The following is a 14,631-nucleotide window of genomic DNA, read 5'->3' on the forward strand; positions in this document are numbered from 1 at the left end:
AATAACCCCCCCCCCAATCAAATTCAGGTTAGGGCTCCATAAAGGCTTGGGCCGGCCCTGTTATAGGGAATGCATTGTGTGTATGAGTGTCTTCACTAAACTAGCTGTTTGATAATGAGTGTGTGAGAGTGAGTGGGGGTCATGCCAACATGGGAGGGACCGGACCGTCAAATGGACAGCTCAAACCCGCCCACTCCACTCCACTCCACACCGGCAGCAGCAGCAGCAGCAGCAGCGGTTGTGGAAGAACATGGTTTGACACGGGGCTTGTCGAGGGAGGAAAAAAACCTGCACAGCAGTGACACAACTGGTGAGAGGAGGAGGGGGCTGAAGGTGAGAGTTGCGGAACAAAGAGTAAACAGAGAGGAGAGGGGAACGGAACGGAACAGAAGGGCTCGCTGGTTCCGCTGTCATCTCCCGGGCCAGCTGCAGGCAGACAGACGGACAGGCGGACAGTCGACCGACCGACGCAGAGCGCGCAGGAGCCTGGAGACACCGCTGGAGCTGGAACACCTGTGAGTCCAGAGACACTTGTGTTGTAAAGTTTGTTTTCACTGCGTCTTCTGCTCCTCCGTTCTGTGTTTATTTGAATTCATCGCTGCGACACGAGTCCACCGCTGCCAATTAAAGTCACAGGACACACACACACACACAAAGTGACAGCTCGTGCGTGTGAACGGCAGAAGTGGATTCCTCTCGCGTGGTGGCGGAATCGGCAGATACATCCCGCCACGCGGAGACTTCACTCACAAGCTCATAAACCATATTAAAACATTATTTATTTATTTATTTATATACTTATTTATTTGATAGATTCATATAGATAGTTATTGATTGATTGATTCAGATAGATAAATAGATAGTTGTTGATTGATTGATTGATTCAGATAGATAGATAGTTATTGATGGATTGATTCAGATAGACAGACAGACAGACAGATAGATAGATAGATAGATAGATAGATAGATAGATAGATAGATAGATAGATAGATAGATAATCTGTCTGCATGCCGGTATGATTTTTTTCCGCCCTCTTTCACTCTGTGTTGGTAACATGTGTCAACAAATAACCCTAGATTAAAATTTCCAAATATAATCCACAGAATTACATTATTTAATACCAGGAAGTTTATGTGTGTGTGTGTGTGTGTGTATAATTTAGTATGTTGCCTCATGCAGCGACAGCTCTAGCATCACTCTTCAGTCTAAGTCTAATCCAGAGCTTGTCACAGCTTTCATTTTCATTGCTCAGTCAGTTCAGTGTTTGTGTGTTTTTTGTGCAGCTTTCCACAGGCTTTGAAAAGCTAATCTGTCCCTGATATAAGCACAGTGGCTGCCTCACCATCTGGTCTGTGTTATAGTAAAGAGAGAGAGAGAGGAGAGAGGGCATTTGAATAATTGATATTTAGCTATTTATAGGAGGATTATTCTCTTCATGTTGCACCAGGGATCCGCACACTATTTATCTATCTACCTATCTATCTCTCTCTCTCTCTCTATCTCTATCTATCTATAATATACATTATTGCATTTTAAGGTAAAGACATGTAGTACGGATGAGGTTAGTTTAAGGTTAGGGTTAACCCTAACCAGGAAATGTAATGTAATCTGAAGTTATGAAAACCAGACTGTGTGTGCGTGTGTGTGCCATATTTGTTGTGTACATCTCTCTCTCTCTCTCTCTCTCTCCACCCTTACATCATTGTCGGTGTGTCCATCTGAAGTGGATTAGGGCTGTTATCAAAGCTAAGTAGGACTACTGTTAACTCACACTCTACCATGTGTGCACACACACACCCTCTCTCACACACACACACACACACACACACACACACACACACACACACACACACACACACACACTACACATGCTGCTGCTCTCACTGCATTTCACTCACCAAGGACCATTGACCATTGTTAGCCCTCCCTCAAGCCTCTTTCACTGTTGTGTGTGTGTGTGTGTGTGTGTGTGTGTGTGATGGTAAATACTCTGATCAAACAGTGCTTAACAAGCTGCCTGAACTGATAACAGAGAGAGGGGATGAGAGAGGAATAGAGAGGAAGGAAAAGAGTGGAAAGCAGCGTCCAGAGGGAAAAGGAGGTTACATACTGAAAAAAAAGGGAATGGGTTTGTGTGTTTTTGATCTCGATAAAATCGTAACATGTATTTTTACTCATAAGCCTTACATAAGAGTGCTGAAAAACATTCTGTCAGTATTTCAGTACCTAAATCTGCCAGTGAAATAAAAAGGTTTTATCCAAAAAATGTCTCTCATTTTCATTTTTCTGTGTTTTTCTGTTCCACATCTCATTCAAACCAACTTCCCTCCATTTTGTTACATGTATTTGAATGACGATGATGGAGCCTTCTTCGACAGCACAGGAAAAATGAGATGTCTGACAAAGATCACGAGCCACATGTTAACCTACTGCACCACCAGCATATAGCCTGGTCCCCCTTCTTCCTAATTGACATGGTCGAAGGCCACCATTCTCACAATGTATGCTTGTATTTTTCCAGCTCTATGCAAGGACAACGCAGCTCCTTCTCTGTGAAATACAGTGGATTGTTTGGTTTGGCAGTGCAGGTAAGCAGAAGTCATAAGATGATATGCATTTATCAACATGGTTTTGGTTTCACAATAAGCTCATGTCGTGTCTTTGTCGTGTCACATCAGTGACATGCGGTCAGGGGAGGCCTCCCCTGTCATCATGACAAGTAAAATACTAACAATCCATAAATCCATTTGTCCACTTGACTGTTCTATAAATTAGTTTTCTGTATGATTTCTGTATGAATTTTTCACATCTCCTGTTCATACACAGGAGAACGGTGAGGTGAAATAGTGATGAGTCGTGCTTCTGCTCCATGCCCATTGCTGCCTCTCTTTAGATCGCCAATATACATGTTTGATTATACATGTACTACATATGCTGATATTTTTAATGAAAATGTGTGACCTATTTAGTCTTTCTGATCGGCTGTACACGCGCAGTGAAAATGCACAGTGAGGCAGAAAGTACCGTGCCACACTGATAGGGGGCAGTGCTGATAGGCAATGGGGAACAGGTGCATGTCTTCTTCATGTTAGTGCTGTCAAACAATTCAAATATTTGATCGCGATTAATCGCATTAATGTCATAGTTAACTCACAATTAATCGCACATTTTTGTCTATTCTAAGTGTCCCTTGATTTATTTTTCTCCCATTATTTTTTCTCATTTTAGTGCTCTCATCAACATAGAAAAGCGGATTGGCTTGCTTTGTGCAAATGTTTTTTTTTATTGAGACAATATCTCTTATTTCTTATTCCTCTTACTATGAAAGCCGCATAATAATAAGAGAGGCAGTGCTGTGAATAAAGTGCCGTTCTTCAACGCAGACGGAGTCCCGTGGTTTAATGTGTTGCTGCCGTAACTAGCTAATCCGAGCTAAAGGAGCTAGGGGTCTTCGGAGGTCTCCTTACTACAGTTTGGGGGTCTGCCAGCTTGGTTGGTAACACTGCATACATCATTATTGTGATGTGGGGAGTGCGTTGGATACAGAGAGCCCGCTTGGAGACGGAGAAGCGCACAGTGCTCGCCATCCACTCAAAATGTAATGTTAGCCTACTACTCAAACAAGTGTGTGGAACGTGCCTGTTGTTTCCGATCTAACTAGATCCGGTGTGGTGTAGTTTTTCTAGCATTACTAGTTGTTCAGCAAAAAACTACAAAGTTTGCTAGGCCAAAATGAATGTTAATCTCGCAATAAAAAAATTGACACCGTTAAAATGAGTTTGCGCTGTTAATATTAACGCTGTTAATAATGTGTTAAACTGACAGCACTAACATATACATATAAAGGTATAAAGGACCATACACGATTTTCAATAAAAAAAAGAGATCAGCCAACAAACAAACATTTATATTTAAGAAAATCGAATTTGAGCTCATATTAATAAATATTCTTTTGTTTTTCTTGCTATCATGTTGTTGAACAGTATGGAATTGATTAAAGCATAATTTGAAAGTAAAAAAATTTAAATTCTATTTTGGGTTCATATATTTGTACATCCGACGAGTGCCTCCCCAGTCATGAACCTCGCCGCACGCCACTGAATCACATAATGCATGACATTATTTGTTTCACAGCAAAGAAATTGAATGCACATACACTCAAGGTTGAGTAACAACAACAACACATACACACTGTGAGACCTGAATTTGTTCCAAGGTTTTCTGTTTTAAATGGTCGCTGTAGATCAGAGGTCTCAAACTTGCGGCCCGTGGGCCACATGAGCACAGACTCTGTCTGACACAGTCACTGAACTAAAATACAGCTGAACGCGTTGGGATTCAGCTCACTATGTCTATTACTAAGTGTTTTTATCTGATCTACAATTCAGCATTATTCGGCACTCTCTGAGTCAATCTGAGTATAGTGCTAGAACTGTATAATGTTAAAGTGCCATTAATGTCAAGTTATAATAAGGTATTTCTGTGTTTGTCTTTTCTAAATTTACAGATTATTTTTTAATCATAATTTTTTTTCTGATTGTGAGCTATGTCTATGTCTGCCATTTAAACACTTTTATTTTGAAATTCTGTGAAACATTGCTACAAATATACTTATTATGGTTATTATTATGATGAACATGGTGGTATAATTTGGAGGTCTCATTTCTCTACTGACAGCAATGAATGGAAAATCAAAATAGATTTGAGTTGAGTCAAGTAGTGCCATTACTTTTCCCAATGCCACATGATAAACCAATAGGCTGAGCTCAAATCTGCTCAATATTAATAAAATCTCTTCATAAAAAGCAAAAAAAATATATAATTGTGACAAGCCGCAGCTGATAAGAATAAATGTTAGAATTAAAAAGCAATGAAAAAATCTAAGTAGGCTTAGTAAAAAACGCCAACATTATATTGTTTATTCAATCAAAATTCCCAAAACAAAAGTGAACAAAATGTTCATTTGGAAATGCAATTTGAATCGTAATTGTGTATACACATTACTCTAGTTGTAATATAAAATAAATGTATAAATACAATTTAAAAATGGAGAGGAATAATTATGCAGTCTTTGCCCAACTTGAAGATAATATGATAGCGGCAAATGTCACTGTGTAGTTCAATCAAAGGTATCCACTGTCAATTAAACTAACATAATAATGTAATATCCTATACAAATCAGCTGCAAAACAAGCAACAACCAGCAACAATAAACTTCAGCAACAATTTCCTTTTTCTGTGTCTCTCCCCAGTGATGGATTCACCCCCAGATCTTTTCAGTGACTCTGCTCCACAGATCCATGCGTTTGCTCCCACTCTGAGCTCTTCAGATCTCTCTGTAGTTCATCCCGAGCCCAGTGCAGGTCGCCCTCCTCCTGCCTTCAGGCCTCCGGTCTTTCCCCTCATTCATCATCTCCACCAGCCGGGTGGAGCTTCCAGGAGAATCGGGGGACAACTCGGCACAAGCCCGAGCACACACAGGCACCTGGAGGAGAGGAATCTGGAGGAAGGTGGAGGAGAAAAGGATGGACAAGTGGAGCAAGGGAGTGATGGAGGAGAGGAGGGAGCTCTGGAGGGAGAGGAGAGCTTTTTGGAGGTGAAGAAGAGGCACAGTGCCCTCACTGCAGAGTGGAGTCAAGACATCCTGAAAGTGAAGAGGATGAAACTGGAGAGCAGGCAGAGAGATGGGGAGGCAGATGAGGGAGGGGTGAGGCGTGAGATAGGGAGGGAGGGGAGAAGGCGGGAGAGGGAAGAGCTGAAAGAGCAGCTGGAGGAGGCAAGAGAGAGACTGCAGGTCCTGCAGGAGAAAGTCTGGAGGGCTTTTGGGGAAAAGCACCTGGCAGAGGAGGAGGAGAAGAAAAGGAGGCACAGAGGTGGAAACAGAGGAGCAGCAGAGGGGGGAGAAAGAGACATGGGGATGATGGAAGAGACAGACATTACAGAAGGGATGTACGATGATGATGACATTGATGACGGAGAAATTGAAAAGGAATCCTTTTCCTTTCTCTCTGTTTCCCCTTTTGATAACTTCCACAAACAGAGAGAAGAGAGGCAAAAAGAGAGAGAGGAGAGGATGGAGAGAGGAAGAGGAGGAGGACTCCACGTGGAGGGCCTAATGGAGGGGGCGGGGTTGTGGCTGGATTGTGGAGGACTGGTCAGAGGTGACTGGGATGGAGGGATTCAAGAGGAGGGTGAGGAGGGAGGGCAGAAATTTGCCCAGGCTCTGAAGCTGGAGCTGGGCAGTGCCGTGGCACGAGTCATCGACCGAGTTCTCCGCCTCTACACCGAGACGGAAGATCTGGCGCCGTCTTCTCCTCCTGCCGCCATCTCTTTCCTCCCATCTGATGTAGGAAATGATGGCGGGAGGGAGAAGGGAGAGTGGACTGGACTCCTGGCCAGTGGACGAGGGAAGGAGAAGACGAGGGGTAAGGAGGAGAAGATGGGAGGGCAGGACAGAGAAAGAGAGAAGCAGCTCCGAAAGATGAGGAACGGCAACATGGTGGCACCAGGGCAGTCACATCGTGCCGATGCATCAGATCTGGCGACTCCACTCGCTGCTCAGAGGTCACCTGACCCCCGGAAGGCTCACCCACTCCTCGGCCCGCCTCTCTCTTCTCACATGAATCCCTCTCACCCCAACCTCTCCATGCATCTTCTCTTCCCCGCCCTCCTCCCCCTCTCTCCCACCCTTCCCTCTTACCCCCGGCGTCGCAACCCAAAGACCCATCCTCCTCCTCCAGCTCCCACCCCTCCTCGTCCTCCTCCTCTGCCTCCTCCTCATCCTTCCCCGTGCCTCCACCTCCCCCACCACCTCTCCCTCTCCCACTGCTGCACTACTCCATGCAGCAGCTCTTCTCCCGTGCACTGCACCACCCGCAGCTCCCGCACCTGCCGCCGCCCCGCAAGGACTTCCTGAGCTCTGACCCCTTCCTGGAGTTCTCGTCTCACCCGTCCTCTCACCCCTCCTTCCCGCCGCTCCCGCTGCTCGGTCACCTGGACCCCTCCCTCGCCCGTCACGCCCTCGGGGGCCGGGAGAGAGGGGTGAGAGGAGATGGGGGCATGAGAGGAGGCGGAGGGATGGACGGAGGAGAGCTCTACCTGACGGCTGGGGGAATATCCTTTTTGGGCCTTTTGCACTTTTGATTCAAAATAATCAAATAAATCTAACATGTTGTGTTCACAAAGTAATGTTCATCCATTTGGGTTTAGAATTTTGGTTATATTTATATTCTTTAATGTATTGTTCATTTTTTTGTTTCACATTATAGAGCAGGTGTCTAGTAGGTAGGGGGCCAGTCAAGTGAAAAAAAAAAGTCACTTTCTTTCGTGATAAAATGCATTTAATAATGATAAAGCATGGAATTAATTTCAATTAAGAAAACCATAAATTGTTTTGCAGCACTAATAGTAATATAATGAGTGATTTCACTTACAATTATTTTTGATACCAAGTAAAAATAAAGGAGTATTATGACTTTTGAAGGAGTAATATAATGTATTTCACTTCCTGAGAAACTTGCCTATTTTCTTGTATGTGTGTCCTTAACCACAGGGAGTGAGAACCTTTTTGTCTGGTCCTCATAACTTCAAAAGGCTTAAGACGTGGTTTTCGGTTTAGTGTTAGGCATCCAGTTATGAGGGTTAAGGTTAGGGTAAGGGGCTAGGGAAGTGTCCTCAGTTAGAAAGTGTTTGTGTTTGTGTAAGTAACATGTACACATGTGTATCTCCTTGACTGGCCTCATGTTTACATCCAGGAAGGCTTGTCTCCGTGCCACCTGAAGAAAGCGAAGCTCATGTTCTTCTACGCACGTTACCCCAGCTCCAACACGCTCAAGACCTTTTTCCCTGATGTCAAGGTGTGTGTGTGTGTGTGTGTAGCACCATTTTTAGTAAATGCTCTGTTTTTACGACTTACGACTATATCCTCCTGTACATCCCGTGCCTTTACTCGGCTCATTGTGTCAGGGTGAAGGGGAAGCTATGGCTTGACCATTTTCAATATTATTCCATATCTATCTTTTTGATAATAGCCATATGATGGTGGTCAGATAACTATTCATCCAATCACACCTTTTTTCAAATTTCTGAGGTTTATGGCGCCTAAAAGGTTTACACACTCTCATATAACATTGAATTTAAAATATTGAAATCAATATAAGCAATCGAAAAGCCGACCTGCAATGGCTGTGGCCATCACTTTGGGAAAATTGTTATGCAGCATTCACACCAAACGTGAATTTCGCATGCCGGCTGCGGGATCACTGCGTCAACGGCCGGCGTCGTCAGCCAGCCAGTTGGCCAAAGCCCCAGCTGCCAACGCCATCAACTCTTTCACTGGCCATTTGCCACGATCTCTCCTGTTTTGTTTTTGTCCCAGTACATGTAGCAACTTGGCCACACAGACAAAATAAAATCCTCTCCTCCATTTTGTGCCGTCTGGCCACCGGCCCGGCAAGTACATGACGTCATCCAGAGAATCTCAGTGCTTATTGGTCATTGCGTCGTTGTGAAGTTGAACATTTTCAACTTGACGTTACATTTGCATAATTTGCGCCACGCGGCATATCTGACACAAAAGTCACATCTACACATGCATTAAAAGTTGTATTACATTATCTTATAAATATATATTTTTTTTTTTTTCCTTCATACAGGTAATACTGTAACGGCTCACTGAAAGTATGTGTTACATACATGTGTAAAAACTCAGGTTAGTAGCGTTAATGAAGGAAAAAACACAGCATTTTTGCACGAAAGGTTTTAGTTTCCCAAGCATCAAAGTGAATTTATAAGTAAAATGTCATGGTGGTAATGGTAGTTCAGCATTTAGTCAGAAATTCTACAGTTTGTATTGTACTGCAAATACTGCCTTAATTGAAAAATAAATACACAGGCAAAGTAATATGTGTAAATATGACAATTTATCAAATCATAGTGACAATAGAATTATTGTAAAATGCTACAATAATACCATGAGATATGCTTTATTTTTAGGGAAATTCATTTGAGGCTCATTGGTGCTGCCTACATCACCATGAATAATGAAATGCTACATAGAATGAATAGATATAGATGAATAGAATAAAGAAAAATCTAGAAAAAAAATGATATTGCACAGCTGCCAACTTTGCACAACAGAACATTTTAATCATAAAAAAGTAATACAGATAATGTAGCCTTCAAAATATGTGTGTGCAGATCACAAGTTTATCTCGGCTAATTCTGATTCAACTGATTGAATCAGTTTGTCTGACAAGCACCACTCTGCCATCTCTGCAGCCCTGACCCGCTCATTTCTTCTTCTCCTTCTTCTTCTCCTCCTCCTGCTTTTCTCCCATTCACTGTCTAGTTTAACCGATGTGTGACCTCCCAGATGATTAAATGGTTCAGCAACTTCAGAGAGTTCTTCTACATCCAGATGGAGCGCTTTGCACGGCAGGCAGTCCGCGAGGCTCTCACCCGGTGGGTTTGAACATAAAGACATTAGTAATAAATACTATTGTTTTTTATTACCATTCATTTCTGTCACTCTGTAGGAAGAAACAAAAATAAGAACAATACTGCTTCTAGTGCTCTAGTTTTACAAACATAAATTGTGCATCAACAATAATTAGAAACAGTTAAAAAGAAATACTTGAAACAGCTTGCATTTTGTAATAGCTTAATTTAAATGATTTGTCTTTGTGTGTGTGTGTCACAGAGATGGTGCTCCTCGTCTGGGCAGAGAGAGTCAGCTGAGAGTGGGCCGCGACACAGAGCTGTACCGCATACTTAACATGCACTACAATAAAAGTAACATCTACCAGGTATGGTGTGTGTGTGTGTGTGTGTGTACACCTCCCCAATGTGTGTAGGGTCATCATACCCCGGCTGCACAAATGACGTCATTCTATACACGGCACAAACGCACAATCTAGTGAGTTCTTTTCGGTCATCAGTTCATTAGAAAGATTTGTTTACCAAATCGCTTAGTACTTGCTGCATGACTGGAGCACAGACTCCGCATGCGAATCTGACACAATCACTGAACTCAAGTATGACTGAGCGGGTTGTGATTCGGCTCACCATCTGTGTGCCGCCTTGCAGCAGTGCAGAGTCCTCTTTTAAATATTGAGAATTCAGAAATTTCATTGCTAAATGTTGGATATTGATTATTCTGTTTGATTCCTGTGTCGGGCATCGCACACACCTGCCAAGCAGTTTGTTGTCGTCACATTTTGGTTTCGGCTCAGCTTGCTCGGAACCTTACCATTTGTGGGCCGTATCATGCCCAGGTCTGATGTAGAAGTGATCGGTGCCTCAGTACCTCACCTTGCACTGAAAGTGTGATGTTTCATATTCAGACAACTTTATTGATCCCAATTGGGCACTTCATTTTATAGCTTCTCAGTCCAGACACACACTCAGCCTCCACAAATGCCACACAAACAGCTAAAATGTTTAAATGTCAAGGGAAACATATTAAAATGCACAAGGGAAACATAAGGCCCTGGGGCCAGATCCGGCCCGCAAACCAGTTTTATCAGGCATGGGACGTCCTCACAGCACAAGTGACAGATCAGCAGTGTGATATTAGCCGTAGTGATGACAGAATTGAAGCTAAGATGAGACGGCATCAGAAACCTATTCTAAAAAATATACTCTGCAATCTTAAACTCTCTACCGTTGCCGATGTGTTAATGCCACAAAAAAATTTGATGATGTTTATAATGATTTTTGTAACTCTGGTTGTCATTATTATTATTGTTATTATGATTATTAGTCCTCTTAGTAGTAAAACTGTGTGTGTACTAAAATCTATATGTATATATGAACTGGAAAAATATAAAACTGAACCTGCTAAAAAAAGAAGAAAAAAAAGATTTTCTTACTTTTTCACTAACTTTGTAAATCGTGTTATGCTTTGTGTTTTGTACACGTGTCACTGTATGTTTCTATTTTTAAGTGTATACTAATTTGAAAAAGAAAAAAACTTCCTTTTAATGGACAAGCGACCTTCATATGTTACATTTAGTGGATATCAGAGCAGTTTTCTGTGAGCAGACCAAGGTTACATATACACTTTGTCCTTTTAATGCTGAGAATTAATAAAAATAATAATAAAGTAAAGGTTGTACATGTCAACCTCTAAGCACTAATTGTAATTACATGGCCTTGGGTCCATCCATTGATGCAGGTTAATGAGTGCTGATGCATCCATGTGTGTGTAAATATACACAGTAAGTATATGTACATATATATGTATACATATATATATACATATGTGTGTGTGTGTATATGCACACATACTGTATATATGCATATAACGATGATCTGCTAAGTGTGTTAGCATGGTGAAGGGCTTGGTTTTAGTGAATAGTTCCGCTTTTCTGTCAGGTCCCTTTTGCTCAAAATGTTGACAGGTACAGTAGTAAATCACAGGTGTAAATGTGTAAATGGACAGGATAATGACAGCTGAGCTCCAGTTAGCTTCCTCATTTCACAGTGCATTTGGTTTACTGTCACACTGTCTCGACTTCCGTGAACTCAACAGAGCCATTGTTTTCCTGCTAAAACACGTAAAATAGCGGCTGGGAAAAGTGTTCCATCTAATTGTTTTGTTATAAATACGAGGTACTTGCGTGTCAAAATCGAAGTGGCCCGTACGGGGATCGAACCCGCGACCTTGGCGTTATTAGCACCACGCTCTAACCAACTGAGCTAACCGGCCGTGTTGTGTCAGCCGAGTGGTAATATAATTGAACGTGAAGTTGCCGAAAAGTATCTTTATACTGAGTTTATTTTATAAGAGGTAAACATTATGCTGCAATTATGCTATGCGGACTCGTCAATACCAATTTATATGGGTTTAGTTTGTTGTTATAAATATTTTTAATATTTTTAGTTTGTTGTTATAAATAGTTTTAGCAGTAGTGGTAGTAGACAACATCGTTAAGTCTTTTAGTCTGTCGTTTAAAAGACTTAACGATCATATCTAACGTCCGATGTAACTAAAGTCACCGGTTATAGTTACCTCAGTGAAGATTGCACATTGTGAGCGTGGGCCATTACAAACATTGCCGTTGAGGTGCATGCGCACTTCTTATCTCATAATGTCTTACTTTGAGGATATCTTTGTTATCAAGGCTACGTTTTACCATTATGGGCTTCCATAGAATAAGAGTAGAACATCATACACATTAAAGTGCATTTTATGTATATCCACTAAATAGTATGTGATAGTCATAATAATACTGTTGTGTTGAGAATTGTCACTCTTAACTCTGTATGCTGTCCTCAATGCAGGTGCCAGACAGGTTTATTGAAGTGTCAGAAGTTGCCCTGAGGGAATTTTATGCAGCCATTTGGACCGGGAGAGACAGCGACCCCTGCTGGAAGAAAGGGATCTACAAAATCATTTGTAAACTGGACAGTCCTGTACCAGATGCCTTCAGACTGCCTGGTTGTCCTGTTGGCTGATGAGTGAACAGCTTGGTCACACATTTTCTGGAAAAAAAAAAGGGGGGGAACTATATTCAGTTTTGAAATTTTCTTTATGTAAAAGTCATTCGTATTTACAAAAGAAGAACAATCATTTAAGTTGTTTAAGTGTATATGAGTGACAGTGTACGTGGAGGATAACGGACAAATTCAGTGACAGTCTTGTGATTGCACTTATCAGAGAATGTGAACATACCACTGAGTCTGAATGAATGGACAGAGGAGGAATTTCCTCTCCAAACATTCTTCACCCATCAGCTGAACTGTAATTGTAATTGCTATCACAGCTTTTGATGGCAATATTATGGAAAGGTTTCTCAGTTTAGGTGACGCTCCAGATTTCCTTCATTTTTTTTCACTCGGGTGCTGGGTGTGTTGCACCAGAAAAAATGATTATTCTTATGCTTTTTACATTTGATCCATTTGGTTAATTACGTTATCCTTGTTTCATAGAACTATCCCCTCAGTGGTTTCAGTCAGAGGCTTTTGTTAATTATTATTTGCTTGTGTATCAATGTTTGTTTTATATTACCTTATTATAAAGCTTTTGTACATTATGACACGTGTAATCTAATTGTAATTAAAAATTCCGTCAATTCAACTTCAATGGTAAACATGTATGTTTCGTTGGTGGAAGGCAAAAATGCTTTAATGTGATTTCTTTTTTGCACTGTTATTCCTCAATATTTGTTTCCAGTTTCCCTGCAGCTCTATGGAATCAAGTGTAAAGTGTATGTGACGTGTTTTCAAATGCATGTTGTTTGCTCTATTTCAATTTTGTATTGTCACCCTCTTGTCATGCATCTCTTTTATATTGTACATACAATACATGTACATCTTTAATGTATATCTTTGCCTCACTCAAGACTTTGGTGAACTTTGGTGTTTGAATTGAACAGTTGATTAAAGTGATACCAGACTCGTGTTGTGATGGCTGGGTTCACACACACACACACACACACACACACACGTTCAGCTCCTGGTTGCCAACACTAATGCCATCACAAGTTAATCCTTTAATCTCACAATACTAGCACAGTAACACACACATCTACACTCATTGTCACGGATGCTAATGCTTGGATGATGGCTTTGTGAGAGGCTCAGCGTGGGACAAAGTCTAAGCACCTGAGACGACGTGCATGCGCGCGCACACACACGCAGTTTCTCTAAGTGCAAATCCAAACTTCTAAAGCAGGCGTGTCAAACTCAATAACAGAAAGGGCTGAAACTAAAAACCAAGTTGAAGAGCAGATGAGCTAACATTGAATTCAGAACAAAGCAAACTGATAAATTGTTAAGATTACTATGGCTGGACTTTTTTCATCAAATAAGATAAATTGAGTTACCCATGGAATAATTGGATAACTGGTTCAAAGTTATATACACATCAGTACTCAATGGAGAAGCACTGTGCACTGATGACAGTAAGATTGTTCTTTTTGAGTCCAAGGGCCACAGACAGTTGACAAAACTTGCTTTATGATGAAGAGGAAAGGCCTTTGAAATGGGTGTTTCACCGACCCCAAACACCATCAAAACATCCATGTTTTGATTTAGAATATACTGTGCCGTGTTGCCAATGCACGGACATAAAAAATATTATAAGGATTTTGTGCTTTACCCGCGTTTTTAAACACACTGCTATTATTTTGAAAACATGTTCAAACTCATTTATTGTCGGCCACATTTTTGTCACATTTCTGAATGTTTCAACCACTTAGAATGGAAACTGTAACTCGTTCATTTCCATTGCTGCGCCTGTTGTTTCAGCTGAAGTTGAGCAAAATAGCTTCTTTTAGCCAAATCAGTTACAGCTGCTGGTGGGGAGAATGCACCGCAACATAGATTTTCATACTTTTCAAATGCTCTGTTTGGCTCTGCTTAGTTTGCTCTCATGTGCTTATCACAAATTTTACAAATATGTATGGATGTTTTTTACAAAGGCCTAAAGTACCTTTTGAATTTGTGTGACCGTTTAACTATTTTATGAGATTCTAGCAGCTCTCTGTGTCATAATCAGATATATCTACAGGGAGCACCAACCACCAATGTCAGTCGACTGTCACAAAATGATGACTCAGTGTCTTATAATTATGATTTGCATTACGGTGTACAGTGAAGATGGTGCTCCTCTGGTGCCCACATAT

General features: G+C 41.4%; 1 protein-coding gene and 1 non-coding gene across 2 annotated transcripts; one reads left to right on the forward strand and one right to left on the reverse strand.

The window, feature by feature from the left end:
• The first annotated feature begins 176 nt into the window (after positions 1 to 176).
• Positions 177 to 13,401, forward strand: prox3 (prospero homeobox 3). The gene is given in 8 exon segments (XM_044022669.1): positions 177 to 515; positions 2,523 to 2,589; positions 5,254 to 6,651; positions 6,654 to 7,114; positions 7,744 to 7,857; positions 9,351 to 9,463; positions 9,702 to 9,807; positions 12,287 to 13,401. Coding segments are annotated over 6 exon segments (2,364 nt in total). The 5' UTR covers positions 177 to 515; positions 2,523 to 2,589; positions 5,254 to 5,255; the 3' UTR covers positions 12,461 to 13,401.
• trnai-aau lies at positions 11,638 to 11,711 on the reverse strand. Its single transcript has one exon. It is a non-coding gene; the product is annotated as a tRNA-Ile (tRNA).
• Positions 13,402 to 14,631: the final 1,230 nt, after the last annotated feature.

This window comes from Solea senegalensis, linkage group LG3 (genome assembly GCF_019176455.1).
Source record: "Solea senegalensis isolate Sse05_10M linkage group LG3, IFAPA_SoseM_1, whole genome shotgun sequence".
Classification (NCBI taxonomy): domain Eukaryota; kingdom Metazoa; phylum Chordata; class Actinopteri; order Pleuronectiformes; family Soleidae; genus Solea; species Solea senegalensis.